Source organism: Vigna unguiculata, chromosome 10, assembly GCF_037176805.1.
Source record: "Vigna unguiculata cultivar grain cowpea cultivar isolate G323 ecotype 2 chromosome 10, ASM3717680v1, whole genome shotgun sequence".
In the NCBI taxonomy this organism is placed as follows: Eukaryota; Viridiplantae; Streptophyta; class Magnoliopsida; order Fabales; family Fabaceae; genus Vigna; species Vigna unguiculata.
The window spans coordinates 2789422-2805132 of record NC_140801.1 but is presented as its reverse complement, the minus strand read 5'-3'; the positions used below and the strand labels follow the sequence as shown (position 1 = coordinate 2805132).

Sequence of the window (15711 nt, the reverse complement as noted above, 5' to 3'; positions counted from 1 at the left end):
ATTTGATACTTTTTCTGGAATGTCCTGTGATAGTTTTTGGATTTGATGCCGTGAAGTTTTGGAATGTGCAATTTAGCCTTTTTCTTATGTCTATACTTGCTTTTTCGAATCTATATAGCTATTTTGGATAACTGTATCAACTATATATATATATATATATATATATATATATGACCATTATTCCTTACTATTTGTTGTGCTTGATCATAATATAATGTTTAATTTGGTAGTGTAAAAATTATTAAATGAGATGTTACATTTTCAAAACTTTTTAAACATTCCTTTTTCAATATTTTTTAAGAACTAGGATGATTAGTAGCAATTTAGTGTTTTTGTTGGTAGTTCGTGTAATCAGGGATTCTGTGATCCATATAGATTGCTATGGCGAAACTTCAATTTTGATAGAAGACGAGAATCAAAAAGGTATAAGAACCATTCCATTTTTAGCACCGATCACCACTTCGCAAGCCCTGCACTTGGCTCTGTCCATTCACTTGGAGACACGATCTTGTTGATTGTTGCCCTTTGTGCACATTATGTGTTTGAGGGCTTAGCCATAGGAGTTGTCTGCACAAGATATTTGCAGCCATAGCGATGGGAATTGCACTCCTTAGAATGATTGGAAAGTGGCGCACCTTTGAGCGAAGTTGGAATCGACCTTCTTCTCAACAAAAACTTCAATTGCATTCAGTTGTGTCTTCGAGCATCACTTACTCCTTGTAACTAAAAAACCCCAAATTTGTTCTTTTAAAGATTTTCACTTCAATATTTCTGATCAGCTCCACTAATACACATCACACAATCCAGCCTTGCCACATCATTCAAACTTTACTAACTTACCACCACTAATAATACAGACGTTAACCAACTTAACCACGTCAAAAAAATGTATTACATTGATGCAAAATTTTAAATTTGGATACTAATTTGAAACAAACTTAAAATTGAATACCATTTTAAAACTTTGGGATGAAACTGGATATGTTTCGACTAATTAAGCCTTTAAATAAATATGAAAAATAAAATTAATAAGATTAATGTTACCTAAACCGAATTTAACCACTATAAATTCAACTTTATTTTTTTGTTTTACATTTTAGTCTCAAGTTAGAAATTATTAGAATCGATTAATAAACAAAAACATGGTATATAAGTGCCACACAAGGTACCAAATCATCATGCATCAAATGACAAACTAATAGACAAGGGAAAGTTCAAATTATGTGTATGAAACATTTTCATATATTGACTCATCCTTATATGCTTTAATTAAAAATTAATAACAAATTAATATAAATTTAGTCAATGTTATATAGAGTGGACTTTTAAAAATTGATGTTAATAAATTAATTTTAAAAGGTCAAAAACTTACATCAAACTATTATATGTTTTCATCTAATTTTGTAATTTTCAAAGTTCAAAATGAAAAATTAAATGTTTTCAGAAGTCAATGTTTTGAAAAGTAAATTCCATCATTTTATAATTATTATGAATCCCAAATAAAGTTGATATTAATGAATTAATTTATTATATTTTTTTATTATACAATTGAAATGTTTAAAACATATTAATCCATTATAAAAAAAATTGTTGCACTAAATAAAAATTTATGATGCACATTGCATCATTCTACAATAATATTATAATTTATATTATTACATTAAATAAACATTTATGATGTACATTGCATCATTTTATGTAATTAGTTTGTGAATAACAAAATTTTGCTATTTAAACCCCTTAACCTATGCTTTGTTTTCTCACATTATATGCATAGTCACCAAAGACAAAAGAAAGATCTTGTTCTGTCTACTTTATTCTTCTTAAACATGAAGACACTAATAATCACTTGTGTTTTGATTCTTTTCTTTGTTTCACCATGTTTCTGTAAGAGGTTGTTGTTGGCAAGTTCCAACACATACAATGTGATTTATTATGGTGCCAAAGGAGATGGTAAAACTGATGACTCCCAGGTATATTTTTATTATTTCTCTTCCTTCTTTCTTTTTTATCAATAAAATAATATATAAATTTGCGTATTTGAAGTATTTCAACCAATATATATATATATATATATATATATATATATATATATATATATATATAAATTTTGTACACATTTTATAGGTTTTGGCCAATTGTGAAGTTTGTCTTTTGAAATGATGATAACAGGCATTTTTAAGTGCATGGGAAAAGACTTGTGCAACAGGTGGATCAACCCTAGTTATACCATCAAAAGGAACATTTTTACTGAAGAAGAACTTAATGTTCAAAGGTCCTTGCCAAGCCACAAACATTCAAATTCAGGTATAACATGTTAAGTATTATTCAACTTTTAATCACACCCAATATAAAAATAAAAAAAAATCCTATTTTCCTACTTTTAGTAAACAAAATACAATAACATTTAAATAGACATAAATAACATGAGATATATATCTTAATATATTTTTATCTTTTTCTCCTTTCTAACTGAGAAGACAATAGCTAAAATTTGAACATTTATTTGGTAAAAACTTTGATTCTTGTAATTTACTTACGTGTTTGAAAAAGAAATCAATATGTTGATAATATGTTTTATTTAAAAAATAGTTCCAACTAAATAGAAAAACCACTCTTAAATAATAATGCAATGTATATACTATTTAACCCTGTGTTACACACACAAACGTACATTTGAATAGATTCAATTCTTTTTATTTAAAAGTTACAAAACGATACAAAAAATGTTTTAAATTTTTATTTATATCAAATTTAAATATATTTATATATTTGTAGGTGAAATGAAAATTAAATAATTATGTTCATAAATTCTAATTTTTGTTTAAATGAATAATCTATTGATACGGTGTTATGTAAAGTCCATGAGTAATTATAATGCATAATTTAAAGTATGTAATTGAATTAAATTAAACGGAAACTATTGAAATCAATACTACTTAAAATAATTTATTATAATAAACGCTAAAAAGAGTAATATTTTGGTCCAAGCATTTTAATACTTTTCAGTTAAGAAATTCTAATGATCTTAAAACTTCAAATATGAGATAAAAATATAATTAAATCATTTTAGTGATATCCAAAAAAAAATTATAAAATATTAGTTTAAAACCAAATTTTTTAACAATTTATAGAAATGCCTAAAGTTATATAAATTAAAAACAGACTAATGAAATAAAATATTTTTAAAAAATAATTCTTTACTTTTCTTTTCCAAGTAATTATTAGTTTGATAGTACAAGAACCTATTACATATATAAAAGAGTGTTTCCTTCCATTTTTTTTCTTGTTAATATTAAATATCTATATGTTATAATAGTAGAAGGCCATTTTTTTCAAGAATTCCTTAGAATAAACTAGATATATTCCTTATTGTGTTTATTAATTTCTCATGACTTGCAGCTCCATGGAAAAATAATTGTACCAACCCAGAAAGCTTGGCAGGGTAATGACTCTCCGATAATTATGATCTCAAACGTCAATGGTCTCACCATCGATGGAACTGGTGGACTAATCGACGGCCTCGGTTCTTCTTGGTGGTCATGCGAAAGCTGTAAACGACCAACGGTTAGATCATTACACACTTCATTTCTCCATAACTGCCTTTGCAAAAATAACATGTGTGATATTATATTAATAGGGGATGATAATGTAACGTTTTTAAGTTAATATATAAAATAAAATACATTTATTAAAAATAAAATGAAATATATTAGAAAAAAATGAGGAAATAACTATTGATAAATAGAGAAAAGAAAGAGAAGTAAAGATAGACGATTTTTTAAAAAACTTTATAAAAATAATAGTCAATTTTCAAAAAGTTAATAAATAATTATATTTTAAAGGGTAAAATTGGTATTTAAAAATGTGGATACAAAAAAGGGAATCCTCTTTATATATTATTATAGATAAAATACCAGAAATATATCCACAATGTATATATTTGAACTAAATATTAATGAGTGGTCCAACAGTAAGGTTATAATTGATGGAACACTATATTTAACAAACAACAAATTTTATTAAGATAAACTCCAACTCATGACATTGATGTAATATTAAGAAATAAATTTTAAGTTTAATTCAATTTTACAAAATCGACTTGTAATAAAATTTACATCTACTCATACAGTGTAAATTGTAAATTGCAATTTGGATGGTGCAGGTCCTTGCTTTCCATGCATGCAATGGTCTGAGAGTTAGTTCCTTGAGCATCTCAAATAGTCCACAAGCTCACATACACATAAATGGTTGTGAGGGTGCCACATTCTCCAATATTAACATTAAGTCTCCTGGTGATAGCCCTAACACAGATGGAATCGACATTTCTTCTTCCAAACGCGTCTTGATAAAAGATTCCCACATAGCTTGTGGTAAACCAAATTTTCATCTTATGTATACTTTTTCAAATTTCAATTGAATTGTAAAAGAACTAATATTTCTGTAACCTTCGATTTATGTTGTGTTTTTTACACAGGTGATGATTGTATTGCAATCATAGGTGACTCTTCTGACATTAATGCCACCGGAATTGCTTGTGGACCAGGCCATGGAATAAGGTTTATATATATTATCAACCATAATTAACACACTTTAAATGAAAAAAATAATACATGAACATGACATTGATCTATAAAATGTTTCCTTCGTTGAATTAACCAGCATTGGTAGCCTCGGTAGAAACAATGGCCATGACAACGTGGAACAGGTTTATGTCTATAATTGCACCTTCACCAGAACTACAAATGGAGCAAGAATCAAGACATTTAAGGTATTTAAGGGTGGCAGTAACATTGTTGTTCAACTCAAACCATGTTATCATATGTTTTCTGATAAAAAGAGTAATCACTGATCAGATGAATGTAACGTTATCATTTTGTTACAGGATGGACCAGGTTATGCCAGAAACATCACTTATGAGAAAATTACGTTAATACAAGCTTATAACCCAATACTTATAAATCAACACTACGTAGGTTTAGAGGTATATATATTGACTTAACTTTGGTTTCATATTACTATATCTTTGTGATTTGAAGTTGGCATGTATATATATAAATGTTGCATTGAATTTGGCATGATTAGGGTGTAGGAGGAGTTGAAGTGAGTGGGGTGACATTTCGAGGGTTTGAAGGAACATCAGGGGATGACAGAGCTATTACCTTAGCTTGCGGATCACGAGGTTGTCACGACATTTTGTTGGATAAAGTTAACATAAAATCTTCTAAAACAGGAAAAGCAGCAGCTTGTTCTTGCACTAATGTCCATGGAATAGCTACATCCACAGTTCCAAGTTGTCATGGCATATACAAATGAAGTAGTAACCCTTACTCATGTATACGAGAAATTATGTATCGAATCAAGAATAAGTTTGTTTTTGTTGAGGTAGTGAACAATGAGAGTTATTGTTTTCTTGGAAAGGAGGAATTCAAGTTTCTTGATGAATGTCATTGTGACTCGTTATCATATTAAACAACGTAAAAATCCCCAGAGACACCAAGAGCGATGAAATTACACAAATCAGATCAAATAGACTTAAAATAATAATAATAATAATAATAATAATAATAATAATAATATATTTAAATACAATTAAGTAATCTTACGTTCTAATTTATTAAAAAAATTATTTTATTTTATAAGATTCATCAAATCTTTCACAAATTTTTACACATTTCACTCCTAAATCCACATATCTTCACCTCCAAATCCCTTAAAAGAAAAACCACAAACTTAATCTCTAAATTCACTCAAATTCATTCACTTACTCTCCCTTAAATTCATCTTCACACACATGGTGAGTTTGCTTTTTGAAAATGAACATGAGAGAGAGTGAGTAGATGCATTTGAGGAGATTTGAAGATGAAATTTACATTTTTTATTTTAAAGAATTTGAAAGTGAGAGTGAAGAGATTTGAAAGTAAAATTTGTATACGATTTGATTTATGTAATTGATAAAAATATGTTTTAACATATTAAATTTTAAGTTTACACTTTTGCCCTTATGATTAAATTTAATTGAAAATAAAATACAATTACTTAAAATTAATTTTAAATAAAATCTGAATTATTATTTTTTATACAACTAATTTTATATATCTTATATATACAATTACTATACAACTAATTTAAATTTTCAACTAAACTTTATCTTTCATTATTAGTTTACTTATTGACTAATTAAAATATAATATGTATGTTAAAATAAAATTTATTAAATGGTTATTTATGAAAGGTTTTTTCAGAAAATTAATCTTCCTTATGAACCATGTGTTGCATGAGCTCTAGAATCGGTTCCAGGGTTGTTCAGAATCGGTTAAATATCCTTCACAATCAAACATAATTGATTCCCCCTCCAATATGCAACAAAATCGACGTAGTCTTCTTCTTAAGTTTGAACTCGACTCGTAAGCAATGTGAAACTTTTTTGGTGTACCGGAACAAGCCCTCCAATCAAGGAAAACGGGAGTTGTTGGTCCCCACAAACGATGCCAATGTTCCGAATCGATCCAAGTCCGTCCGACAACATCGTTAGGAACGACCACCGAGTTTTTAAGGTATTGTCCGCTTTGAATCGTGGAGCTCCGTCACGATTTTATCTTTAAAAAATGCCTTGTAGGGTAAAGGGAGAAAGAAGTATTTAAATTGCGTTTGATGTCGACTCTTAAGCAATGTCAGACTATAGAGTGTATCGGAATACATGAAAACAAACAAGTTACTCACTCACTAATCCATATGCTCATACAATACATTGAAAGAAGCAAACACTATATGCTCATACAATACATCGAAAGAAGCAAACACTGCATAAAAGAAGGAAAAAAATAGAGCCTTCGAAAAAGCTTTTCTCAAAACTGTCTATTGCGTTTACTTTTACTACTCCTAATTTAAATGTAAATGTTTTTCAATTAATAAGAATTGATTTTTAAGATAAACTATATTGTTGAAATATTATTAGTAATTATAAATAATTGTTATTAGTAAAAGGACTTAAAACTTTATTCATGGACTAGTGGAAAAAAAATCTTTCCACATTGATTGACGGTGTTTAACACACTACTAAAAAAAATACAATTTAGCAACCGAAATTAGCGACCGAAATAATTTGGTCGCAAATTGTAACTGAAATAGCCACCGAATAGTAGTAGTCACAAATTAGTGATCGAAATAATCATTGTTAAAAGTGGAAATGATGATGATTATTTATAGAACTATCTTTAATAGTGGGATAGGCGAGAAATAACCATTGTTGTATAATGAATTGCCATTTGAGTGTACATTACTTTCTTTTCTCCGCACGAGTTTCATTTGAGTGTTTCTTCTTCCCTCTACATTTTCATTTCATCCTTCCCTTACATTTTCACAATTGTCGCTACCGCCATTGGTGAAGCTCCACGAGCCTTCCTAGTCGTGAATCGCTCTATGTAATCTCTGCCAATCGTGAATCACTGTCGGTCTCACCATGCATGTCGCAAGTCTCTGTTGCACTGTGCAGTAAAACTAACATCACGAGGCTCCTATGTGAAGCTCTCCACACCTCATGATGCTCCTTTGTGAAGCTCTCGGCATCGCGTCGCAGAAACCCTTATTATGATCCTCCTCCTTACCTATGGTTGGTACTTTATATTTATTCAAGAATTTGTTTACTTGTTTTTAATTTATCTTTACTACTTCATGAGAAAGCAAATAATGAACCCATGTAAACTTATGTGCCTTTGTTAACACTTAGATGGAGATGCTTTTTGGTTTTACTTTGGTAAGTTTGTCTTTGTTAATCCTATCGTGATATGCAACACATTATTTTTTCTTTTTTGTTTGGATGAATTTTAACAACAGTTATAGAACAACCATCGTCGTTTTAAATTTTTAACGAACGTTACTTAACCGTTGTTATTTTGTCAACCTTTAAACAGCGATGACAACTACAACGGTTCGAAAAGCATCGTTGAAGAGCTATTTTAACCATCGCGAAAAGTCCATTTTGTAATAGTGATATAATAATTACTTCAAATTTAATATCTATAAATTATTTTATACAGTTTAAAAAAATAAAAACTTATTTTTCTCAAAAAGAATATATCTTCACTACAAGAAAGGTATTACATAGCAACAAATTTTAGAGACAAAAAATAATTAGTTACTATAGTGACTAATTTAGATACATTACAAGAAAAATTGATATTTCCGACGACTAAAATTCGTCAATAATGCTTAAAATTTGTCGATAAATCAAAATTATCGACAAGCTTTGATAGTCAAAAATGCATTGATAAAGTTTTCATCAATAAACTTTTACTGACGAAATTATCGACAAAAAAATTTGTAGGTATATCTGTCGGTAATTATCAAAGGAAAAATACAACGATAGTTACCAATGAAAAAAGCAATCGATAAATAACGTGATTTGGTTCATCTTCCTCCTCTTCCCTCCTCCTTCTTCTTCCTTTTATCCTTTGATTTTTTCTTTCTTTCAATACTTTCTCCCCTGCACATCTTCTTTTGCCGTCAACTCCACAACATTGTTTCGTTCATCGTCGCCACCATCATAGCTAACAACTCCTCCTTCACCTCTTTTCCTTCTTCTTCTTCTCCACTTCTTTCTCTCATTTTTTCATGTTTCTTATTTTCTTCTCTTTTTGCTCCTCCACTATCGCACGTTGTGCCATCACTGCGTTGTCGTCACACCACAAATAAGCCGCAACCACACCGCTTCAGTGCTAGCACCATGTTGTCGTTGCGCCTCCAACATCTCTTCTTTCCTTTGCCTCCTTCGTTTTCTCCTATTTCTCTTCCTCCTCCTCCTTTTTCCCTTCTTTACTTCTACCACGAACTTAATTTCTAATATCTATCTCGTCAGATTTGAACAAAAATTTTGCTGCTCTTTATATTGACGAATTTACCGACAGAAAATATGTCAATAATATGAATTTTAAATTATCAACGAATTTAAGATATGAAATTACCAACGGATTTTATCCGTCGATAATTTATAATAAATTCATGGTAGGTGTAAGATCCAGAAAAATTAATTAATTAATTAAAAAATTAATTAATAAATGCGGATAGTTGGAGCATTTATAACATTTAATATTGATTAATGTGATGTCGAAAAATACTAGCTCAAATTGTTGAGATTACTTGATTGTGTGAAAAGACTTGGGTTCGAGTCCTATGTATGTCAATTGTGTGTTATTTGATTTATTATTATTTTTAATAATATGCTTGATCATGTTGAGTGATAATATAATCATAGAATTATATTAATTATCATGAAACATGAATTGGTTGAGTGGTTGTGCATTAGGATGACATTGGCTTAGTTAAGGGTTCAAACCTTGGCAAACCCAAATTAAATTTTCTTTTTGTCAAAAAATTCCCTTTAGCTTGAAGGTGAAAGGGCATGGAAACCCTAGCTGGCTAAGGAGCCCCCAAAGGGGCTGAAAAACAGACTATAATGAACCATTGAATGATAATTAACATTACCATTAAGCCTCATTCTTGGTGATCAAGGGGGGACTCACAACAATTCCAAATAAGCTAAGGAAACCAGGTTAGGGAGCTGCCATCTCCTTTTTGAATGATATTGTATGCAATTGCATTATATATTGATGCATGAAAGCCTTCTCCTGAACCAAAACTCTTTTATCGTTTAACCTCTTGATATTTGTTGTATGTGATTTTAGAGACAGTATAGGTATGTTTGTGGTTTCCATTGTATTGAGTACTCTAGCTATGTGACTCTATTATTATGATTCTTCTTCTTTCTTTTATGACTTGCCGAAATGTTTAGAGTTTTTCTCCTAAATATGGCACAACTATTATAATTATCATTATTATTATTATTATTTATATATTATTATTATTAGTTATTATTGTTATCGTATTATTATTATTATTTTTACTATTATTATTATTAATTTTATTATTATTATTATTATAATTATTATTTATTATTATAATTATAATTATTACTATTATTATTATAATTATTTTTATTATTATTATTATTTATATATTGTTATTACTAGTTATTATTATAATTATTATTTGTATTATTATTATTTATATATTAATATTTTATTATTATTATTATTATTATTATTATTTTTACTATTATTATTATTATGACAATAATAATAATTTTATTATTATTATTATTATTATTTATATATTATTATTAGTTATTATTATTATTATTTTTATTATTTTATTTTTATTATTATTACTATTATTATTATTATATTATTTACTATTATTATTAATATTATTTTATTTTTTTATTATTATTGCTATTTTTACTATTATTATTATTTTTTTTATTATTATTATTTATATATTATTATTACTAGTTATTATTATTATAATTATTTTTTTACTATTATTATTATTATTATTTATATATTATTATTGCTAGTTATTATTATTATTATTATTATTATTAATAATAACTATTAATAATAATAGTTATTATTTTAACTTATTAGTATTATTGTTTTATTATTGTTGTTTCATTTTATTTTATTTTATTATTTTTTTCTTAATATATTTTATTTTATTATTGTTGTTGTTATTATTATTTTTATTATTATAATTTATTGTTTTATTGCCCATGTGATATTTTGGAGCAATAGTTATATATTCTTCCTGCTTTTGTATATTGTTTGGTTGTTCAACATTGTGTTGGACTATGATCCAATCATGTGATTATGACTGGATAAGCATATTTCATGTTATGGATTGTACGTATAGTGTTTGGGGTTCTTTCGAACTTGCTTCAAAGTGCCAAAAACCAGTAACAGTGATGCTACTGATGTGGCGCCTAATGACTTGGGGTGTGCTGCCTGGCGGCTTGGGGTGCGCTACTAGGTGATAAAGGAAAACCAGAGAAGCTTGAAATGCATGGCGCTTGGCGGAAAATGTGATCCCGCCAATCAGAAAAGTTCTGGTAGAGGCTCTGGAAAGCACATGGCGCTTGGCGATGAGGAGTGTCCTACCAGGCAATAACTACAGGCATGGGGATCAGAGGCGCGTTTGCGTCTGGCGGTACGTGTCTCCCAAAAGGTGATTTTGCTGCTGCAACTTTGGGTTGTTGGTTCTACAGGCGTGATCTACAAGACTTTTAGTGATGCTTCAGAGGTGGGTTTGTTGGTGTTCCTTGAGTTGAGCTCGGAACGTATCCCTTGAGTTGAGCTCGGGATAGGGGTTAAGCACGTGGCATTCCTCGAGTTGAGCTCAGAATGACATCCCTCGAGTTGAGCTCGGGATGGCGGATGAACACAAGGAACCCTTGAGTTGAGCTCGGGTTGGCGAGTGTTGCCAATGTGAGTGTGTTGGTTGTGGCCAGTACGGATGGGTCCAGATAGATTGTCCTCCTCAGTAGTTGACTGACGAGTTTGGTAGTCTTGGGACGTTGCAAACTATGTTTGTATTTGGGAACTCCACCTGACGTTACGGTGTATGATCCGTAACATGGTTTCCCGCACGTGCTCTATCGATTGTGGCCGATAGGTATGACAACAATTCATCTTGAAGTAATCGCTAGAAGATGTAGAACACGATTCACATGGTGGTGGCCATGTGGTATGGCATTAATGAAAGGAACTTTCCCTGATGTGAATGATGTGTTAGATATGTATATGAGTGTCTTATATATATATATATATATATATATATATATATATATATATATATATATATATATATGTGTGTGTGTGTGTGTGTGTGTGTGTGTGTGAATATATAAATATGTGGTTTATTCTGTTAGCTCACCCTATCTGCTTGTGTTTAGCGATGATTGTGTACGCGGTACACGGGAGCAGATGATGTTGCAGGTGGATTTGGTAAGGCTTGGCGACGGAGCGGGGATAGCTTGGGAGTTTTTATGATTTATGGATTTGAAATAAATTGTAAACACTATGGATGTTTTATATTATTTTGAGTTTTATAAATTATGGAATTTTAGACTATTCATAGATTTAATAAAGTTTTAAATTTCCCGCGTTTTTGGGAAATGATGCTTTAATAAATGAAGCTAACGTAATATTTCCTTACTTTTTATTTAAAATCCGTAATATCTTGACGGGATGTTACAGTAAGAACTTTTTTGCTCTTTGTACCGATCCACCGGTAAGAAAAATTGTTCTAAAATTTCATCGACTGTTATTTTAATTGTAGTCATTTTTGTCGACCTTTTAAAGACGTCGACATCTACTACTGTTCGAAAACTATTGCATGTGGCATCAGTTGTCCCATGGCGGAGGACAACTGGGCCGAGTCACAATCGAATCGTGGCGCTTGGGCTATTACACTCATAAGTAAAAATAATTGTGCCCTAACTAATGGTTATAGATTTTGGCCAAATGATAAGCGTTCGATCCTAACAAAAACTATCGTTGAAGAGCTGTTTTAACCATTATTTGAAGCCCATTTTTAATAGATAGTGATATAATAATTACTTTAAATTTAATATCTATAAATTATTTTATATAGTTTAAAAAAATAAAAACTTATTTTTCTTAAGAAGAATATATTTTCACCAAAAGACAATCATATAAATATAGCAACAAATTTTAGAGACAAAAGGGAATTAGTAAATATAGTGACTAATATAGATATCAATATATAAAATTAAAATGATTGGTATCTAAAATAATCTCTATTATGAATAAAAATTTTCATTGATTTGTGAATTGAACTCTAATTAAATTGGTCATAAACATTAGCTATCAGGATTTTAACTACTAAAAGAATTAGACTATAATTGTTGTATTTAGACACTACTTTGTAGTTAAAACTTTAGTAGCTAATGTTAGTAACCAATTTAGAGTCTAATTCACAGACCAATTATAATTTTTATTCATAATAGATGTTATTTAAGATACAAATAATTTTAATTTTATATATTGGTATCTAAATTAATGATTATAGTGGCTAATTAATTTTAGTCTCTAAAATTGATCGTTATTTAAAGATTCTCTTATGTTTCTTATCCCACGAATCCATGCACAAATGCTAAACTAAAGAAAAAAAAAAGTGAATTAGTGATTTAATATTAATGAAGAAAAAGACAAGTGTGTTTAATAAAAGGAACTCATATATTACTTAATAATTCATTAATTAATTGATTGTTAATAAATGACCTTCTATAAAATAAATGAGCATTATAAGTTTTTACATCATAACCTAAAATTTTATATATTTTTAGACAAAAATATATCATTCTATAATTATAATTTAGATTTTCTTTTAAAATCGTTAAACTTTTAATAAATATTTTAGCACATCTATTTTTTTAAACAGTTGTTTAGGTTTACTGATTTAGACAAGTAATTTTATTTCTAAATTTAAACTATAATAAAGATTTTTTCAAATTTTTAATTTGTGTAATTTTTACCTAGAATTATATATTGAAAACGTTACTTACATCAATTTGTTAAATCTATAACAATATATAAAGGGGATTCCCCTTTTTGTGTCCACTTTTCAAAATACCGATTTTACCCTTTAAATATAATAATTTATTAAATTTTTAAAAATTGACCGTTACTTTATAAACTTTTTATAAAATCAGATGCCTTTGTTGTTCTGATATATTTCACTTTATTTTTAATAAATATAATTTTAATATATATATATTTATTTAATAACATTATAATATTATCACTGCTAATAAAATATTACGTATATTTAAAAAATATACACACAGGCGCGATAGCGCCTGTGTTACGCTAGTATTTTTAATCTGAATTGTATAAATATATATATATATATATATATATATATATATATATATATGTTTATTGCAAATGGGATGATAATTAATTATTTCTATGAAATTAATATAAGTAACAATAGGTAAAAAAATATTTATTGATCATAAGAAATTAAAATATAAGAATCACAAAATAAAATTGGCTAAATGAGCTATAAATTAGAAATTATAATCTAGAAATTAGAAATTAGATCAAATAGTTTATACCTAATAAGTTAAAAACTCTTAAAATAAGTTATTGAAAAAAAAAAAAATCTGTTAGACATCACTCTAAAAGTCGACATCTCAATTATGCAATTCCTTATAGACATTGCTCTTAATGTTTGACATTTCAATTATGCAATTCCTTATAGTTCATCTATCATTTATGTCAAATGAAACATTCCGATTAAAAAATATATATACAAAAACATGGGAGAGCAAATTAAACCAATATTAAAATTATAAAAAAAAAGTTAAATAATGATCAATTTTAGTGACTAAAATTAATTAGACAGTAGAGTTATCAATTTAAATTTTAATTTATGAATTAAAAATTATTTGTAACTAGAATAGTTTCTATTATAAATAAAAAATTATAATTGATTTTTATTAAAAATAAAAAATTATAATTATTTCTAAATTGATAACTAAAATAATTTTTATTATAAATTGATATTTAAATTGATCACTAACATCAATTATCAAAATTTTAATTATAAAAAACTTTTTTAAACATATTTTTTTTTACTAAAATTAATCATTAATTAGAATTTTTTTATAAAAAAACATAACAAATTTTCTATAAAGGAAGTATACACTACATAATATCGGAAGTTGATATAAATTATGAAGAAAATATAAACTATTAATAAATCATGTGAACTTAGGGATAACTATCTGTGGGCCAATATATTCATGAAAGCAGGTTTGAGCTTTTTCTTTCATATCTGTGGGTCATCCATACATCAGTGCAGGAAGGGCTTTTGGCCCCGGTTGTTTTTGATATTCTGTCCCGGTTCTAGAACCGAGGCATATTAGGGTGAGGCCAAAAGGGATGGCTTATGGCCTCGGGTGTGAACCGAAGCCATAGAACTACTCTTCTACTCGTTTCTACTGTGAACCGAAGCCATTGTGTCAACGGTGGCTCAGCCGCGCAATGGAGGTGTTCTCGTCCGCAACAGCGATTGTCAATGGTGGTTTGTGAATCTGCAGGGGTCGCGACAATGTTTACAGATTTGGTTTTTTGATTTGCAGGTTTTAGAATCACAGATCTGGTAGAGGTGGTCGCAGGTTTCGCAATCGCTTTCACGCACGTCGCTTCTGCTTCACCCACTCCTCCACCACCATGCGCACCGTCACCGCCGTGCGCCCAAAGCTGGTTTGCTCGCTCCACTGCAGCGGCTCCACTGCACCACCTGCTCGCTCCACTGCAGCGGCTCAACGCCCACCGCCGCCCTCGCCTCATTGTGCGCCTCCAAGAAATCTCTCGTCGAGGTTCAGTTGCGGGAAGAGAGGGAGGAAGGAGTTGCGGGAAGAGAGAGAGGAAGGAGTTGCGGGAAGAGAGAAAGGAAGGAGTTGCGGGAAGAGAGAGAGGAAGGAGTTGCAGATTCGCGACGCGGGGAAGTAGAAGGGTTGGCGAAATTGAAACCCTAAATAAACTCTATGGCTTCGGTTCCTCTAACAACCGAAGCCATATACCCCTTTTTGGCACCGGGTCTTGTTGGACCGAGGCCAAACACCTAATGACTACTTCAGTTTTTTAAAAATGCAGACCCTTTTTGGCTTCGGGTCTTGTTGGACCGAGGCCTATAACACTCTTTGGCACCGGTTTTACGCGAACCGAGGCCTATAGCTATCTTTGGCTTCGGGTGTTAGCTAAACCGAGGCATAAAACTTGGCTGAAATTGCAAAAATGCCACCGCGCCATTATATGCTTCGGTTCCTGGCCAACCGAAGCA

The 15711-nt window shown here is 29.6% G+C and overlaps 1 protein-coding gene across 1 annotated transcript; it reads left to right on the top strand.

Annotated features, from left to right (window-relative positions):
* The first annotated feature begins 1829 nt into the window (after positions 1 to 1829).
* LOC114166948 (putative polygalacturonase At3g15720) lies at positions 1830 to 5322 on the top strand. The gene is made up of 8 exons (XM_028051833.2): positions 1830 to 1973; positions 2173 to 2307; positions 3403 to 3567; positions 4166 to 4373; positions 4478 to 4559; positions 4663 to 4771; positions 4886 to 4984; positions 5086 to 5322. The coding sequence occupies exons 1-8, from the start codon at positions 1830 to 1832 to the stop codon at positions 5314 to 5316; spliced, it is 1173 nt and encodes a 390-aa protein (XP_027907634.1). The 3' UTR covers positions 5317 to 5322.
* Positions 5323 to 15711: the final 10389 nt, after the last annotated feature.

Bases quoted from the DNA above. Each gene is read 5' to 3' on its own strand.
- LOC114166948 (XM_028051833.2), top strand. From the start codon at position 1,830: ATGAAGACACTAATAATCACTTGTGTTTTGATTCTTTTCTTTGTTTCA. The intron at 1,974-2,172 runs GTATATTTTTAT...TGATGATAACAG, and splicing joins GTAAAACTGATGACTCCCAG to GCATTTTTAAGTGCATGGGA. The intron at 4,985-5,085 runs GTATATATATTG...TGGCATGATTAG, and splicing joins AACACTACGTAGGTTTAGAG to GGTGTAGGAGGAGTTGAAGT.